Source organism: Notothenia rossii (assembly GCF_949606895.1).
Source record: "Notothenia rossii genome assembly, chromosome: 4".
NCBI lineage: Eukaryota > Metazoa > Chordata > Actinopteri > Perciformes > Nototheniidae > Notothenia > Notothenia rossii.
The window spans coordinates 67,184,837-67,200,969 of record NC_136902.1 but is presented as its reverse complement, the minus strand read 5'-3'; the positions used below and the strand labels follow the sequence as shown (position 1 = coordinate 67,200,969).

The following is a 16,133-nucleotide window of genomic DNA, read 5'->3' as shown; positions in this document are numbered from 1 at the left end:
GTGTGTCCATGGTATGTTTAATTATGTTTCTAAACACAGGCAAATAGCTGCATACGTAAGGCAATACAATCAAACACTATTATTTTATCATCCACGCACCAACAGAACATTTGGAAATCAACCATTAATCAGAGGTTGTCGAAGTACTCAGGTCTTGTACTTGAGTAAAAGTAGAAGTACTCAGGTCTTGTACTTGAGTAAAAGTAGAAGTACTCAGATCTTGTACTAGAGTAAAATTAGAAGTACTCAGATCTTGTACTTGAGTAAAAGTAGAAGTACTGAGATCTTGTACTTGAGTAAAAGTAGAAGTACTCAGATCTTGTACTTCAGTAAAAGTAGAAGTACTCAGATCTTGTACTTGAGTAAAAGTAGAAGTACTCAGATCTTGTACTTGAGTAAAAGTAGAAGTACTCAGGTCTTGTACTTGAGTAGAAGTAATCAGATATTGTACTTGAGTAAAAGTAGAAGTACTCAGATCTTGTACTTGAGTAAAAGTAGAAGTACTCAGATCTTGTACTTCAGTAAAAGTAGAAGTACTCAGATCTTGTACTTGAGTAAAAGTAGAAGTACTCAGATGTTGTACTTGAGTGAAAGTAGAAGTACTCAGGTCTTGTACTTGAGTAAAAGTAGAAGTACTCAGATCTTGTACTTGAGTAAAAGTAAAGTACTCAGATCTTGTACTTGAGTAAAAGTAGAAGTACCAGAGTGTAGGAATACTCTGTTACAGTAAAAGTCCTGCATTCAAAATGTTCAGCTAGTTTGAATGACTTTGTATACTGCAGGGTAGCTTGTGAATTTACTCCAGGTGGAACTAAAGTCTGATTTAACACTTGATTATAATTCACTTAATTAATCAAAATCTGTAAAGTTACTAAAGGTTTTAAATACATGTAGTGGAGTAAAAGTGGCTACGCTTTAAACTCTAAAATATAGTTACAGAAAGACAGACAGACAGACATCGAGATAGAAAGACATCGAGACAGACATATACATAGAAAGACAGACATACGGACAGACTTGTATTTGTATGTATGAATATAATAATATACGTATATTTGTAACGCAGTCTAAAGGCAAAGACGTAGAACCTTTATTTTGAAGAGTACAACGCAAGCATAGGGCACCCTAGCCAATCAGAAGCAAGGAGGGGCTGGAGACACACCCACTTATGGAAACGAAACATTGAGTGGTATACTTGTTTTAACAGTAAGAACAGAAAAACGAAAAAACGAGCTGAATTTCCGTTTTTTCATTTTGGGGCAAAATTGAAAAACAAAAAAAAGACCCGTTTCTGCTTTTTTGTTGTTGTTTCAATTAGAACGAAAAAACAAACAGTTAAAACGTACCTTCGTCCAGAAGTGTGTTAGCAAAGATGATGAACCTACCTAAGTACAGCGCACACATGGGGCAAACTAGCCAATCAGAAGCAAGGGTGCCCTGGAGACGCACCCACCTATGGAAACGAAACATTGAGTGGTATACTAGTTTTAACAGTAAGAACTAAATTGGGGAAAAATTAAAAAACAAAAAAACTTTTGTCTTTTTCAATTATACAAAAAAAACAGGTTGTTAAAACGTACCTTCGTCGCCAGAGTACCATTAAATGTCTTCAATATGAAATATTGTATTTACACTGTGCATATCTTTGATATTCATCTTGTTCACACAGTGGATACATGTTACTTTATAGGGCTCCTTGTTGTTTCTGAGGTAACAGAGATTTTCTTCTTTGTTTTGTCTTTGAGCACACACTTATTTTCAATAAAATAATATGAACAATATAGATAAAACACTGTAGTCCTATGTGCCCAAATATAGTTAGATTCAGTTTTTCTCAATAAGTGTGTCGCTGAAGTCTAACAAATGTGATGAACATATTTACCTTCTCAGAGTTTCTTTATTTATTATTTAAGTCTTCAAATCATGTTTTATTTACATCGAGGTTTGCTGTGTACAGAACGTTGCATGTGCATCAAAAAGCTTTGCTCTATTTAACCCTTGGATGCACGAGTGACTGGACCTTACACTCTTCCATAAGTGGGTAAAAAAGGACCTGTATTAGAATAATACGTGTTTTTATGCCGTTTTTGTCATTTTGGTTAAGAAAAATCACTTGTATAATATTTAGTATTATATGTTGGTTCACACTAGAAATATTTTATATTTAATTTGTAACTCTTTATAAAAAAAAAATACATTTTGAAAAAAAACATAATTCCATAGAAAATGCAAGCGGGTCATTTTTGACCCACTTATGGAAGCTTGGGGTAGTAATACAAAAACTACAATTTCATAACATTTAAATTTAAAATTTGAATGGCATGGTATCCAAAACATGTTTTTTGAGGAATAGCTGGAATATGAAATGATAAAAAAAGGTAATTACAAAGATACTTCAAGAATATCACCTCGCCGGGTCAAAAAAGACCCACTTATGGAAGCTTGGGGTAGTAATACGAAAACTACAATTTCTTAAAATGTAAATTTGAATGGCATGATATCCAAAATATGTTTTTGGAGGAATAGTTGGAATATGAATTGATAAAAAAATGTAATTACAAAGATACTCTAAGAAAACCACCTCACCGGGACAAAAAAGACCCACTTATGCATCTAAGGGTTAACTACTATGCATGAACCTGTAAACTGTTGCATTTTCGAGTTTGATAATGCAATTACATTTATTTATTAGCATTAGCTAAATCAATGCAACATCAATACAAACATTCATCTTAAAATAAACACACACACACCAATCAGATGAGTCTCTGAAACAAACTGACGAGGTAGGGGGACAGTTCGCCTTTACCGCTCAATCTTCTCACTCTTCCAAGGCTGCTGCTCAGTATAGTCGGTTCTACACACACAAAGAAAAATAGTCAGATTGTGAAAAAGTCTATAGGAAAATAATCTTACTTCTCTCATGATTTATTACTTCAGGAAATATTTAAAGGTCCCATGACATGGCCATTTCTACTGATCATAATTCCATTGTTGAGGTCTACTAGAATAGATTTACATTGTTCAATGTTCCAAAATCACATTGGTTTCTCATACAGCATCTCTGTATAGTATGTGTATTCACTCTCTCAGAGAGTGAGCCCACTGTGTTCCTATTGGTCAGCTCGCCCACTCACCATCACCACCGTTACAGCGGAACATCAGTGATTATGTGTTACAATGGCGTTAGCAACCAGAAAATGACACCAGTAATGACAAACAGATGAGAATGCTGCTTGGGGTCTGGGTGCCGTGTTGGTGGGACGTTGCGGAGCTCGCTGTTGCGCCCTTTGAGCGGACATTGTGAGCTGGATTACTTGTGTCGTTTCCTGGTTGCTGCGTGGGGTCTGCGAGAGGTTGTTTGTGTGCTCAGGCTGAGTTCAGGCTGAGAAATACAGCGATAGACAATAGAATTGTAAGCTAAAAATGTAAATCGATCAAATAAAATCATATCCATTGTATTTAAGTGGGATAAGTCTGTTGGGACTAAATTAGATATAAATGAGGTAAAACACTATTATTACCCCAGATAGATGTTCTAATCCTACTATTGTTGCAGCGGGCCTTCACACAAACACACGTGAAATATTGGTTGATGGCAACGTTTACATTTTAAAAAGTGTTGTTTTAAGATCATCTTACCTGTCGTGATCGTCTTCTTGCTGTGAAGAAAACAAAGGATAATACTTTTTGAAGATATCAACAGTGGTGGAAAGAACATATTTTCATGAAGTATGAATAGCCCGTCCTGCATTCATGTTTAAGCAAGTACAACGGTATACAGAATGGTCCTTTTCAGAGTACATATCACATTGATGGAATACATTTATTGATGCGTTTATGTGCTTATCACCTCGCCGCTAATAAAGGTAAGGCGGAGCTAATTTCAATGACTTTGTCTGAGGGACCCCACACTCACCTAAGTGCAGGTAACACAGCAGCACACACAGGGTGAGCAGCAGCGAGATGACAATGTAAAGCATCCAGCCGGTTGGCTCTGAGTAGAGAATAGAAAACCATCATGACCTTTATATAAATGTCTATATACAGTCTAAAGCTGTCAGACTTTACAACCACCATGGCCCCTGGTAGATCCCACACACATATAACAACAAAGAATATAACACTCCTGTTGTCCAATACTACTATGTGCAATATATATACAGTATATCTACTGTAAAAAGCTGTGCAATTTATATTATCACCTTTTATACTTTCACCTGGCTGCTATATCGCTAAACTGTTATTAGGCGCGTTCACGTTCGCATACTTTTCCCACTTTAGTTCAGATATAGTTCCGAAATGTTGCGTTCACACCAAAACAATCCGGCACTAAAATTAGTGCATGAGAACCTTTTAAACCAGTTTTGGAGAAAAATGTTCCTATTTCTGATTGCCTGGGCAGATTACAAACCACAGCCCGTAAAACTCCCAAAAAGTTTTGTGAAGCAGCCATTTTATTATCCTCGCATTAGCATTATTAGCGTTAGCATAACGCAGAGAGACTAACTTATGGCAACAGAAAATAAAACATGGGAGCGGTGGAGATGAGGAGGAGTCGGCGTTCTGGCGATTTACTCGGAAGGCTTCTACTGAAGCCAGTCCCCAACTGCGGGGACTTCCGGCCGGGGACTTCGGGTGGCAGTATACGCCGTGAAGTTGTTTGCGGCCTGTCAGTAAACCCAAAGCAAAGGAGAAGAAGTGACATCAGTGGCTTCATTTGCCTAATCCTCCCCCAGGGACTTATTCCGGTGTGAACGCGATCTGTACTTAGTTCATGAGAACTCTTTAGTTCTCATGAACTAAGTTCTGATGAATCTTTGCGGGAAAAGTACTGCGGTGTGAATGCAGTACTTGGTACTGGATGTGTATTTTGTAAATTGTGTAATTTCTAGTTTTTTTAACCTCAAAAAAATGTTTTATGCATGCTTCTTAAGAAATATTAAACTGTCTTTGGCTTTTTGTTGTAACAATTGTACATTTCCCCTTTGTGGGACGAATAAAGGTATTCTGATTCTGATAAACATGACGTTAGGGTCAGATATGCTTCTCTGCTGCTATTCAGTGGTAGCTCACAAAACTGCAGTGTAATAGGTGTTGCTAGTGTGTTATGACCCAACGAGGGCTGCTACATTATGGCAAAAGTCAAACAAAATATTATTTTGGTCAATATTGACACATTGAAAAAATTGACCATATTGCTCATTGACTATAATGTGGATTTTCTTGAAATACATATACATATATACACATACATAATTTTTTGGATGCACTGGATTAATAACACAACAACAAATTGTGTGATTAAAACAGAATGTGGCACAATAATCGTTTTATCCGGATTGTCTTATTTCATAATCAATATCACATTACAAATAAACCTAATAAGCTTATTAACCCAGCCCTCCTCCACTCACCCTCCACAGTCAGGGTGAAGCTCTTTTTGATGGGCACCCTCAGGGACTTATGGGATACTCTGCATGTGAACTCCCTTCCTGAGTGCTTGAGTGCAGCCTGCAGGTAGAAGAAGGCCGTCAGCGAGTACGTCTTGTCGTTGTTGTGTTTGTGGCTGGACAGCAGAACGTTCTGGAGCTTCTCTGGGAGAGGAGCGCCCACTCTCTGTCCCGCCACCGCCGGGTCCTGCATGTACCACCCGATCTCCACATCCAGAGGGTAGTAACTGTCTGCCTCACATGTCACCCTCTGCTCCCCGCCCTCCACCAGCGTCAGAGTGGGTCCAACGTTGAGGGAGACCTTGGGAGCCTCTGAGGAGAGAATAAAGTCAGATCATTTCAGCAAAAGCGTTCCATTATGAGTTTGACTCCAGCTGCCAAACTGGTGTGCAAAAGCAAGTATGTTTTAGGTGATACAGTTACTTCAATAGAGTGGTGCAGGGATGACGTGATTTTATAGGCCTACTCGACGGTTAGTATCACAAGGGCTCCTTTGACAAAAAGCAATGGGATATCCCTATTGGATTTTGGTGTATTGCATAAAATAAGATCTGAGGCTAATGCACGTTTATGATAGTTAATACATTTTGTTTAGCAGAATAATCTCCATATATTAACACCACTTTGTGATTTTTGAAGCATAAAGCAATCGCCATCTATTGATTCGTGTTCACCAACATGATTTTCCCCTTTTTTTTGTGTCACGCAGAAAGATTTATTTTAAAAGCAATGTATTTCTATTGGTAGTATGTTTCGTGCCTGCAGCACGTCTTTTTGTCCATTCGGGTCTTGGAAGACCGGAAGCTGTGGGGTTTATAAAAACATGTTCTTACTCAATATCAAGCCACGATTATTGTTTTTATTTTAAATCGCATGATGTCAGACTTTTTTTGTCGTCTGTGAAGAAAAGAAATGGGGCTCAGACCCTTCCTTCTAATTTGTTATTATTTTCTAAATAACACACAGTTATTTACTCACCAATAACACACAATTATCCTTGTTTTTATTTATTTGTTTGATTCCATAATCTCTGGCTTTTTTGGTGTCTGTCAGGAACTGAATTTCAAAATAAAAATAACCGGAAACAGACGTAGGACATTTCGAGCATCATTGCGATAGACAGCTGTCACTGAACTGATTACCCAGGATCCTCAGCTATGGTTTAAGCTCGCTGATTGGATGTTTTAGCCGCAATGCATGTAGGAATATGGTGTTAATGCAATATGAAATCCGAAAAACTTGTTTTTTTAAAGAAAATAATACAGAGTGTTCTTGCTTGTCTCTTTGAAAGTCATCACATAACGGCATTGTAATACACGGTTCAGTTGCATTACATATTACAGATCTGACGTAGTTCTTTATTTATAGAGCCCTGATGAGAAGACTTCTAGACAAACTTGATCAACTGCCACCGAAACTGAATACTTGACGTGGATCATAAATATATCAACAATTAAACAACATCTTCAATTTCTCTTCACACAATACGTCTCCTTGCAGTATCAACACTAATTCGGCTGACTTTTACATTTGATCTAATTCATAGATAGCTTATATTTACACCAAAACGGTGCACAGCTGATATAAAAGGACTTGTAGTTTTTAAAGATATTACTGATTTTCTTTGAATATAAGAATGTAAATACTGAGTCTGAAATAGTATAGCAATATGCTATAACATTATGTGAAAACATGAATAAAACTACACATCTTCAGATGTTGTACATACATAAGTGTCCTACACTAATAATTCAAAGTTATTATGGCTGTGTGTTGTGTGCACCGCCTAGTGGTTAAAGCACATTATTGAATTATTGTTTTTATGTGTTATATTTGATGAAAAAAATATTAAGAGTACATACTTTCATAGGGGGAAAGTAGAAGGTCAATGATAGAAATATAGAATATAAAAAATCAAGAAGATACTGTAAGTGATTTCTACAATAAAACAGTTTAGTGCACGATGTACAAAGATATTAATATGAGGATGTGCAAAACAGAAAAACGAATTAAGCTTTATTAACACATTAAATAATACTTTAGATTAAGGTCTTCTTTTAAATAAGAAAAAAGCTTTGGGGGTATCTACAGATAAATATTAAGCCTGACAAAGTACTTAACGCCTAATATATTGCTTTCCTGCAATGTTAACTATGTTGAAGCACTTATTTTAACTGATATTATACACATTAATTATACTCTTATGTATGTAGATAGTATAAGAAATTTGCAGAATATGACAGTTTAATGGCGGAGGTATACACACATATTGATAGATGTCTTGTAATGCACTGTTGAGGAACCTCAGCTGCGACCCAAGTTTTTCATTCATTGCATAACTACACCATAGTTGTGTATATGATATGTCAATAAACCTTAGAAAATAGCCATTATATACAGTCTTTAATTAATTATTAGTTGAGAATAACGAATAATGAATGTACTTTATTACTCGTTTCCATTCATGTCATTCGCAGATAAATGTTTAGTCCTCTCAAGCACCAACTATCAAATATCTCTCCTGATTGTTGGCACTTGACAATCACCTTTCCTGAATTTTACTCAGGTGTGACTAAAGTCTGATTTAAGGTTTTTTTATATTTCACATCATTAATCAGAATCTGCAAAGTAACTAAAGTAAATGTAGTGGAGTAAAAATACCAGGTTAACCTCTGAATTGTAGTGGAGTAGAATTACAAAGTAACAATGAGCTGTCATGTGGGTATATATTAATGCTGTGCATTATGAACAAAAGCAATTTTAACCCATTTATTAATTATAGGTTTTACATTTGATAACACCAATGTGTTTAAATACTGGCAACTTCTAATTGTGGGAAAAACGAAAACGTTCAGTAGAGACGTCCCATAGAACATTTTGCGAAACACAATAGCCAGATTCCAGTTTTGGATAGTCTGGCGTGGTTTCGTTCCATTTCACACAGCCGTTTAACGCTCGGCGTAACCTTGGCGCACTGCCACTCCAACATCCAATCCCAGAGCTTGAAGATTAATCACGGGAACAGTAGTCCTAAACGATAGCTGGGGATTATGGGTAGTGTAGTGTCTTCGGCCATCCTAAACTCAGAAATGTTTTTCGGATTTCATATCGCATTAACACCATATCCCTACATGCATTGCGGCTAAAACATCCAATCAGCGAGCTTAAACCATAGCTGAGGATCTTGGGTAATCAGTTCAGTGGCTGCGTATCGCAATGATGCTCGCTGTTTCCGGTTATTTTTATTTTGAAATTCAGTTCCTGACGGACGCCAAAAAAGCCAGAGATTATGGAATCAAACAAATAAATAAAAACAAGGATAACTGGGTGTTATTGGTGAGTAAATAACAGTGTGTTATTTAGAAAATAATAACAAATTAGAAGGAAAAATATATTAATAAAAATACAGATTTCAGTATTCTGAGGCTCTGAGCCCCATTTCTTTTCCTCACAGACGACAAAAAAAGTCCAACATTATACGATTTAAAATAAAAACAATAATCGTAGCTTGATATTGAGTAAGAACCTGTTTTTATGAACCACACAGCTTCCGGTCTTCCAAGACCCGAACGGACAAAAAGACGTGCTGCAGGCACGAAACACACTAACAATAGAAATACATTGCTTAAAATCGTTCTGTGTGACACGAAAAAAAAGGGGGAAATCGTGTTGGTGAACACGAATCAATAGATTAAATGTCATGACTATAACACGAAATGCCGTGAGACTGGGTTGGCTATTCACAAACTAGTGTACATCAGGGTCGCATGGCTGCACATCACCACCGCTAAGCTAAAGGAGGACTCGGGTCAGCGTGATGATGTTTAGTAGTCTCTTTTAGTCACTGATTAGCAACCGCCGTTTTCAAGACACATAGCTTTCAATATTCATGAGTTGAGTATTTTATTTTCTGAAGTATTTTATGTTTTAGAACATAACTGGAAAATATTGCAAGCTAGCCTTATCAGACCCTCCAGAAAAACGCAGGCAAAAATCCTTGAATATGCGATAAAACATGCAGAGTTTTTATGTGATTTTATGCGGTGAAATTGCGGGAAGTTGCGAAATATGCGGAAAGTTGCGAAATATGCTAAATATGCGGGGGAAAAGAATAACAATTTTTTTAAATATTGGGCTGTCGTATTTCTTCTCTCTCACACACAACCTGCCACTAACGTTGAACCCCTTTACTATTCAATTAAACACATTCAATGTTTATTTATTGTAAAAGCAATTGGGCTATTTTAATCTCACACACACCCCCCCCCCACACACACACACACACACACACACTTCTCCGCCTCATTCTGTTTTCATTTACTCGTTCGTTATCTGACCAGCTTCAATCTTGTAGGCTACTCACTTCGTTTCTTGTAGCCCTCGAAAGGGTTTTGGAGGTTGATGCCTCGGTGAACGTGAGTTGATTGGCTTTCTTGTCCGCAGCAGCAGAAAGCATTTTCGAATGTTTGAATGAATCAAAGTGGGTCGCCAGCGTCAATTTTCTCTTATGCTCCAACACACAGTTGCACGGGGTGCAGAATAGTTTCCCCCCACTTTTTGCCCGGTCTTTAGTAGAAATGTTCGTCGGTAAATGGATTAGATTTTTTCATCTTGGTGTTTTCTATATCGTGTGAGCTCCACACGTTCACTCTATACAGTGTTGTTTACATTCTGTGATGCGCGAGCTGATGACGTCACGTCAAGACGAGTTAACTTTTTTTTCTTCTCAACTTTGTGTGGAAAAATGCGGGGATTATGCAGCCTTTTGATAAATATGCGGCCTTTTAAAAATCTGCGCCATTTTGCCGATTATGCGGTAAATTCTGCGATCGCAGAATCTCGTTTTTCTGGAGGGTCTACCTTATGTGATGTTTCTAACTACAAAGTAACACAATAAAAACGTTGACTTCGAGAGAATAAATCACACAAAAAAAGTGAAGCACTTGGTGGCCGCTACCAACGACATGGATTGGAATCATTGAATCATCATTGGAATCAATTTTAAAAGAATGCTGGCAAGTTGCAAGTTTTCTTATTTGTGAAATAGATACTCTTTAACTATGAAAGATTCTTCACATTTATCCTTTTTTGTCATACAGAAAAACAGACCTTCATTTTATAACTCACATTATTAATAGCCCAGAAATGGCAGTCTGGTCTGATCCTCTCTTTGACTCTTCCTTACCTTCGATTTGCAGAACAATATCCATACTGACGAACAGTAGAAGCACGGACACTGAACAGATGTACGTCCCTTCACTGCTCAACTTGGTGAAGGGTAGGGTATAGGAAGCGTCCCCGTCTGCCAGGCTCCTATGTAGGACCCCGGACCCCTTGCTCTGTGCTAAGCGGCTGCTGTGACTGAAGAGGCTGGTTCTCTCTCCACGCTGCTGCAGGAGCCACTCCACATCGAAGTTTGGTCCATGGTGGTCGACAGCAAACTGGCAGTGGAGCTTCTGTTTGGAGCCCAGGCTTGCTCTCACTGATGGAGTTAGTGTTTTCATTACCATGGCAGCTATGGACACGGAAGAGACAAGACACAGGCACACAGAGACACACTTAGTTCTTAAGCATGAAAACTGGCCAGCATTACATTTCAACATGGAATTGAACTGACGTTAAATTAGAAGTTAAAAGTCTTATTTCTTGCATATCTTAAAGGTGACGAAATAATCGAAAAACAAAGACAATTTTTTATGATTTTGAGTAAATGGGGTCAACGTTTCACAGCAACAAAACGTTATCAAACCATCCATTTACAAACCGTCAGAAACTCATGCAGTATCATCACAGTCTCATATGCTCAGTAGGCTACTACCCAAACACATGCGTTTTCACTGAAACCTTGCTATTCAAAACACAACAGTACTGATCTTGGAGTTCACTGCAAGAGTGTTTCAGAGTAATTATGATTTTGTTAATTTCGGCCCCCATTCACTTCCACTCACAGGACTTTTTCTCTGATTGTGGATTGTCTTTTACAGCGAAGACTTGCAATAAGAACAACATTTCCCTCAGGATTTGAAGGTAACAATAATAATTCATATCTGTGTTTTGTGCCTCTACTTTGACATGTTTACATGCTTTAATGTTCAGAAAGCTCTTGATTTTTCTCATTCTGCCTGTGCTGCAACACCTTTTTTCACCCTCTGTCTGAAACCAGAGCCCAGCATCCTCTGATTGGTTAGCTTGCATGCTCTGTTGCGATTGGTCAACCGCTTAACCCTCCTGTTGTCTGAGGATCAAATCTGACCGATTTACAAATTTCATCAATCATAACTTTTTTGTTTTACGTTTGATTGCATTAAGGCTTTATGATATCCTTCACAGAAGACATTTGAACATATACAATTGCTGATCACCACTTTCATTGAATTTTGGATGATTTAGTCAACTTTGTAACACCCATGGTGTTCCCGCTCAAAAATGACCGCCATAAAGAAAAGGAATTAGTAACCATCCGGATCAGATAAAACACACGCACACGCACACGCACACACGCACGCACGCACGCACGCACGCACGCACACACACACACACACACACACACACACACACACACACAAAGCGCACACACACAAAGCGCACACACAGACAAGATGTGCCCCCCCCCCCCTTATGTGCCCAATCCCCCCATGTGAATCACACATGGCAGGCACTCACAAACACACACAACAATTTGAAACATTTCCCGCTCTTATGTGCCCATCCCCCCACATGGATCACACCTGGCTCACGCAATACATGTTCTATTCTTTGTATATTTACTGCAGTTTTTCATACCAGTAGTCTGATACAATATTTACAGTTTGAAAGGATATTAAATGAAATTTGGTGATGATGAATGGTTTTTGTGTTAATGTAATTAACCCAAAGTAAAGGGGGGGAAGCGAAGACAATCGGAGGGTTAAAGAGGTCCCTTGCCTTAGCTTATCACGTACAATGTGTGAGTGCTAGCCAATATAAATGTTGCGGTAAAGTTTTTCTTTAACTGTGTGAAAACTTTTGAGTGGTTGCTAACATGACGTTTCGAGCAGATCTCATAAGATCAGTGGCGTTTTTATATGTACAAAAGTGGTGGGGCACAAAAAACTTAGATGTCTATAAGCTTCTGCAGTGAGGTTCATGGCTGGCACTGGCTCTGACTCTTCAGGTTTACAAATATTATATTTTGACCTAAATCAAAATATGATATTATTTTCAAAAGCTTTTTTAGTCTGATGCTTTGATTAATTTTAAACAGACAGTTCAACAAAAGGATACCCAAAAAATTGTATTTTATCATTTAAATATTTAATTGTTCTCTCTTAGTAAGATCCCATTTTCAATAAAATTGTGGTCTTACCTTGACTTGAAGATAAAGTCCATTTGCCTATCCTTCTGGACAAAAATCTCTATTACTTTTTTGTAAAAGTCCTCCTTATCTTCTTGTTTCAAAAGTCTATCATAAATCTAATCGATAGATTTAAAAGTAGGGTAGACATGTGGATATTATCCGGCTGAACAAAACGTGCATTTATCTAACAGGTACGTTTCCCACAGATCTTATTTTGAGCTATTTTCTAAAATCCTATGGAGAAATCTCATTGCTTTTTTGTGGAGGGAACCCATGTGCAGCTTACTTCTGGGTTTTAGGACGCGCCACTGCACCTCTCTCCTCTTCACACACTGCACTTTTCGCGGCACACGTACTTACAGCCAATCAGCTCTGAATGATGTGAGATGATGTATGGTGGGGATGGCAGCTCAGTGCCCCTATGGTCATTATTTTTTTGCCACAAACATTAAATAGGAAAATACTCTGAGCATGCGCAGTGTAGTTTTTACAGTCACCATCACTTTGTGAGAGGGAGGGGCATGATCGGGTTTTGTCCCACATGGCTCTAAACAGCTCAATAGCCACACACTCTAGTCTGTAGACACTAATTAGAAGAACACAGACTAAAACAGCAATGTACATACGAATCAGATGATTAAACATGATCTTAAAATATATGTTATATATTGTTTTATTTATTTTTTGCATTTTTTTGTAATCATTATTTGTAATACTTTCTGCTGACACTAGGTGGGGATGTGCCCCTAATGACCAGTCGCCACTGCATAAGATCCATGAGAGTGTCCTATAAACATCATTACCATGATGACGACCTTGATGAATAAAGTTGTACCAAAACTTTCACTTGTGAATTTTTAATACAATTTTGCATCCCAAAATTATTGAATAGAAAGACATGTGTTGAGTGTTACTTGTTGTGACGAGCATCTCTCTGTCCCCGATGGGAGTCCAGCTGTTGTAGTCCTGCTGTCCCGGGGCTGCTGTGTCCGATGGGTGTCTGAGGAAGCCTGTGATTCTGAATAGGCCGTTGATGTGTTTCAGGGTGAAGGTGAACCAGTGGTTGTACTCCCGGGCCCCCAGCGCCGGCCAGCGAACATGGATGCCCGCTGTGCTGTACCTACGCAGCTCACACTCCAACTGCTCCGCCTCCACTCCCTCCAAGTATCGCCGCAGGTCCAATTTAGAGACTACAACACAAAAGATTACATTAGAAAACAATAGATTTGAGTCTGTAACTCAATAGGCTAAAGGTCTTACCAGTAATCAGGAAAGTGATTCCATGTGGATTAACAGCAGCATCTCCTATTTGACCAAACTGCAGCAGGGCCTCTCTGTGGATGAGCTGAGTCTCCGTGTGACCCTCTTCATTCTTAAACACATGTTCATCAGTGAACTGACAGGGCAGCCATGACACCTGATGGACACACTGCACACCTGAGAGACACAGAGGGAGTCAGTGTAGTTTACAAAGATATAATACAGTATAATGTAGTGGTATAAGGCTTGGGGAGTAAGGAAGTTCATGTAACAGGATTTATGAATCAGGAAACGAAAAAAGGTCACTATTCCCTTAAAGTTACATAAGTAAAAGACGTAATCAGATTACTGTTACATTTAAAACAATTGGGGATTATTAGCAAGACTACAAGGTTACAATACATTTTTTAAATGAAGAAACAACATCTCATTTTTTAGACTTCACGAGAACAACACCAAGAGGCACACGTCTCGATAGAGCCTATTGTATTAAACAAAAACAAAGCATTTCCTATTTGCTAAGGTTTTTATTTATGCCTTTTAAACTGTAGTATGTGTTCATGTGTTTGATTGTTTGTCTATAGCCTGAATTTGTTGGAGGAAAGCTTTAAAGAATCGCTGTGCAGAGGGAAAAAAATGTAAACAAAGTATCTTGGTTTCTTCCTTTTTAAGTTGACATTGTTCTGTTGTCTTACATAATACATTTTTTTTCTTTTCTCATCTTTATTTGCATTGCATTAGATATTAAGGTAATCCAAAAATATGTTTTATTGTGATCTTTAGAATAGGGTAGGCTACAGATTCCTTTCCAGAATTTTGAGTAGTAGGCCTATATTGCAGAATAACAAAGTTAAATACAGCGTAGTATAATATAGGATTCTGAAAATGGTGCCTTTTGCATAGAATATTACAGTACACTTTAGTTAGTGTTTAAAATCGTATACACATTATTTAATTATAGTACATTATACAAAATAATAAACTATAATGAAGAGTAGTATAGTGTAGCACAGTAGTATAACACATTTAAGTATAGTACAGTGTTGAACAGTAGAGTGCAAAAAAGTACAATTTGTGCAATTAACCATTACGATACAAATTCAGAACAGACAAAAAGTATTATTCACTTGGGCTAAACAATTTGATATACGTCAACTCTTTTTTTTCTGGGGTCTAAAAGTCAGATATATCTAGAAGTTAAAATGCAAGCTGAGTAATTTTTCTACATTTAACTGAAATGTGCTCACCACCTCCCAGGATGCAAATTGCTCTCACCTGAAACAACGGCCTGTTAACAGGTTTAACCAGGGATTTTTTGTCTTTGCAGTCCAAAGCATCCAAACTAAAGTTCAATATTGAAAGCTTGAAATTAGGTTTAACCTTAGCAGAATTTATTTACAACAATTCGCAACAACAGAGTTCAACAGAAGAACGCTTTTAAAGCTATACTCGTTTTTTAGGCAGTGAAAAAGTCAGATTTATCCAGAAGTCCAAATATACTTGTTGTAGAGTACATCATAGGAGAGTATAGTAGAGTAGAAGAGTGTATAGCACAGTTTAGTTTACTGATAGTATTATATATATAGTATTGTGTAATATAGTCAAATACAATAGTAGGCTACAGTGCAGTACTTAGGAGTAGTAACTTCATTGATGATTTATGGGCTAATTCACAAGCCAAAATATGTACAAAAGCTAAAGAAAATAACTTACCTGCACCAAGATACAAGAAACTAAGTATTTTTAAGATGAAATACATGATCATCTATTGGTAGAACTATATACTTGCTGCTCGAGCCCAACAACGACTTCTCTACGGTTGAAAATTGACTTTCACTTTCATTTCACTGGGAATATTTCTTGTTTTGCCTGCCTCTTAGACGTCACGTGATTGAATGTCACTGAGAAGACATTTTCTGATGTTTAAGTGGGTGCATTTATGTTGAAGACACACATAAATCGCTAACGTCCATATTACAGCTAATTCTGCTATGACTTATTATTATTGATCAGGTTTCGTTTTTACACCGCGCCACACTTGCAGTACCGGCCTCCTCCTGCGATGTCGCTGTGAAGATGTCTGA

General features: G+C 37.7%; 1 protein-coding gene across 2 annotated transcripts; it reads right to left on the bottom strand.

The window, feature by feature from the left end:
- Positions 1–115: 115 nt before the first annotated feature.
- LOC307035819 (tapasin-related protein-like) lies at positions 116–16,025 on the bottom strand. Of its 2 annotated transcripts, XR_013807222.1 has the most exons (9): positions 15,763–16,025; positions 14,050–14,226; positions 13,704–13,979; positions 10,639–10,968; positions 5,418–5,765; positions 3,920–3,997; positions 3,643–3,662; positions 2,754–2,857; positions 116–1,453 (listed from the first exon to the last, which is right to left on the bottom strand). XR_013807222.1 is itself a non-coding variant. In XM_079675558.1 (8 exons), the coding sequence occupies exons 1-8, from the start codon at positions 15,812–15,814 to the stop codon at positions 2,843–2,845; spliced, it is 1,296 nt and encodes a 431-aa protein (XP_079531684.1). In that variant the 5' UTR covers positions 15,815–16,025; the 3' UTR covers positions 1,878–2,842. The 2 variants fall into 2 exon arrangements, 1 of the variants encoding a protein (XP_079531684.1); XM_079675558.1 differs by lacking the exon at positions 116–1,453 and having other exon boundaries at positions 1,878–2,857.
- Between the last annotated feature and the right edge of the window lie 108 nt (positions 16,026–16,133).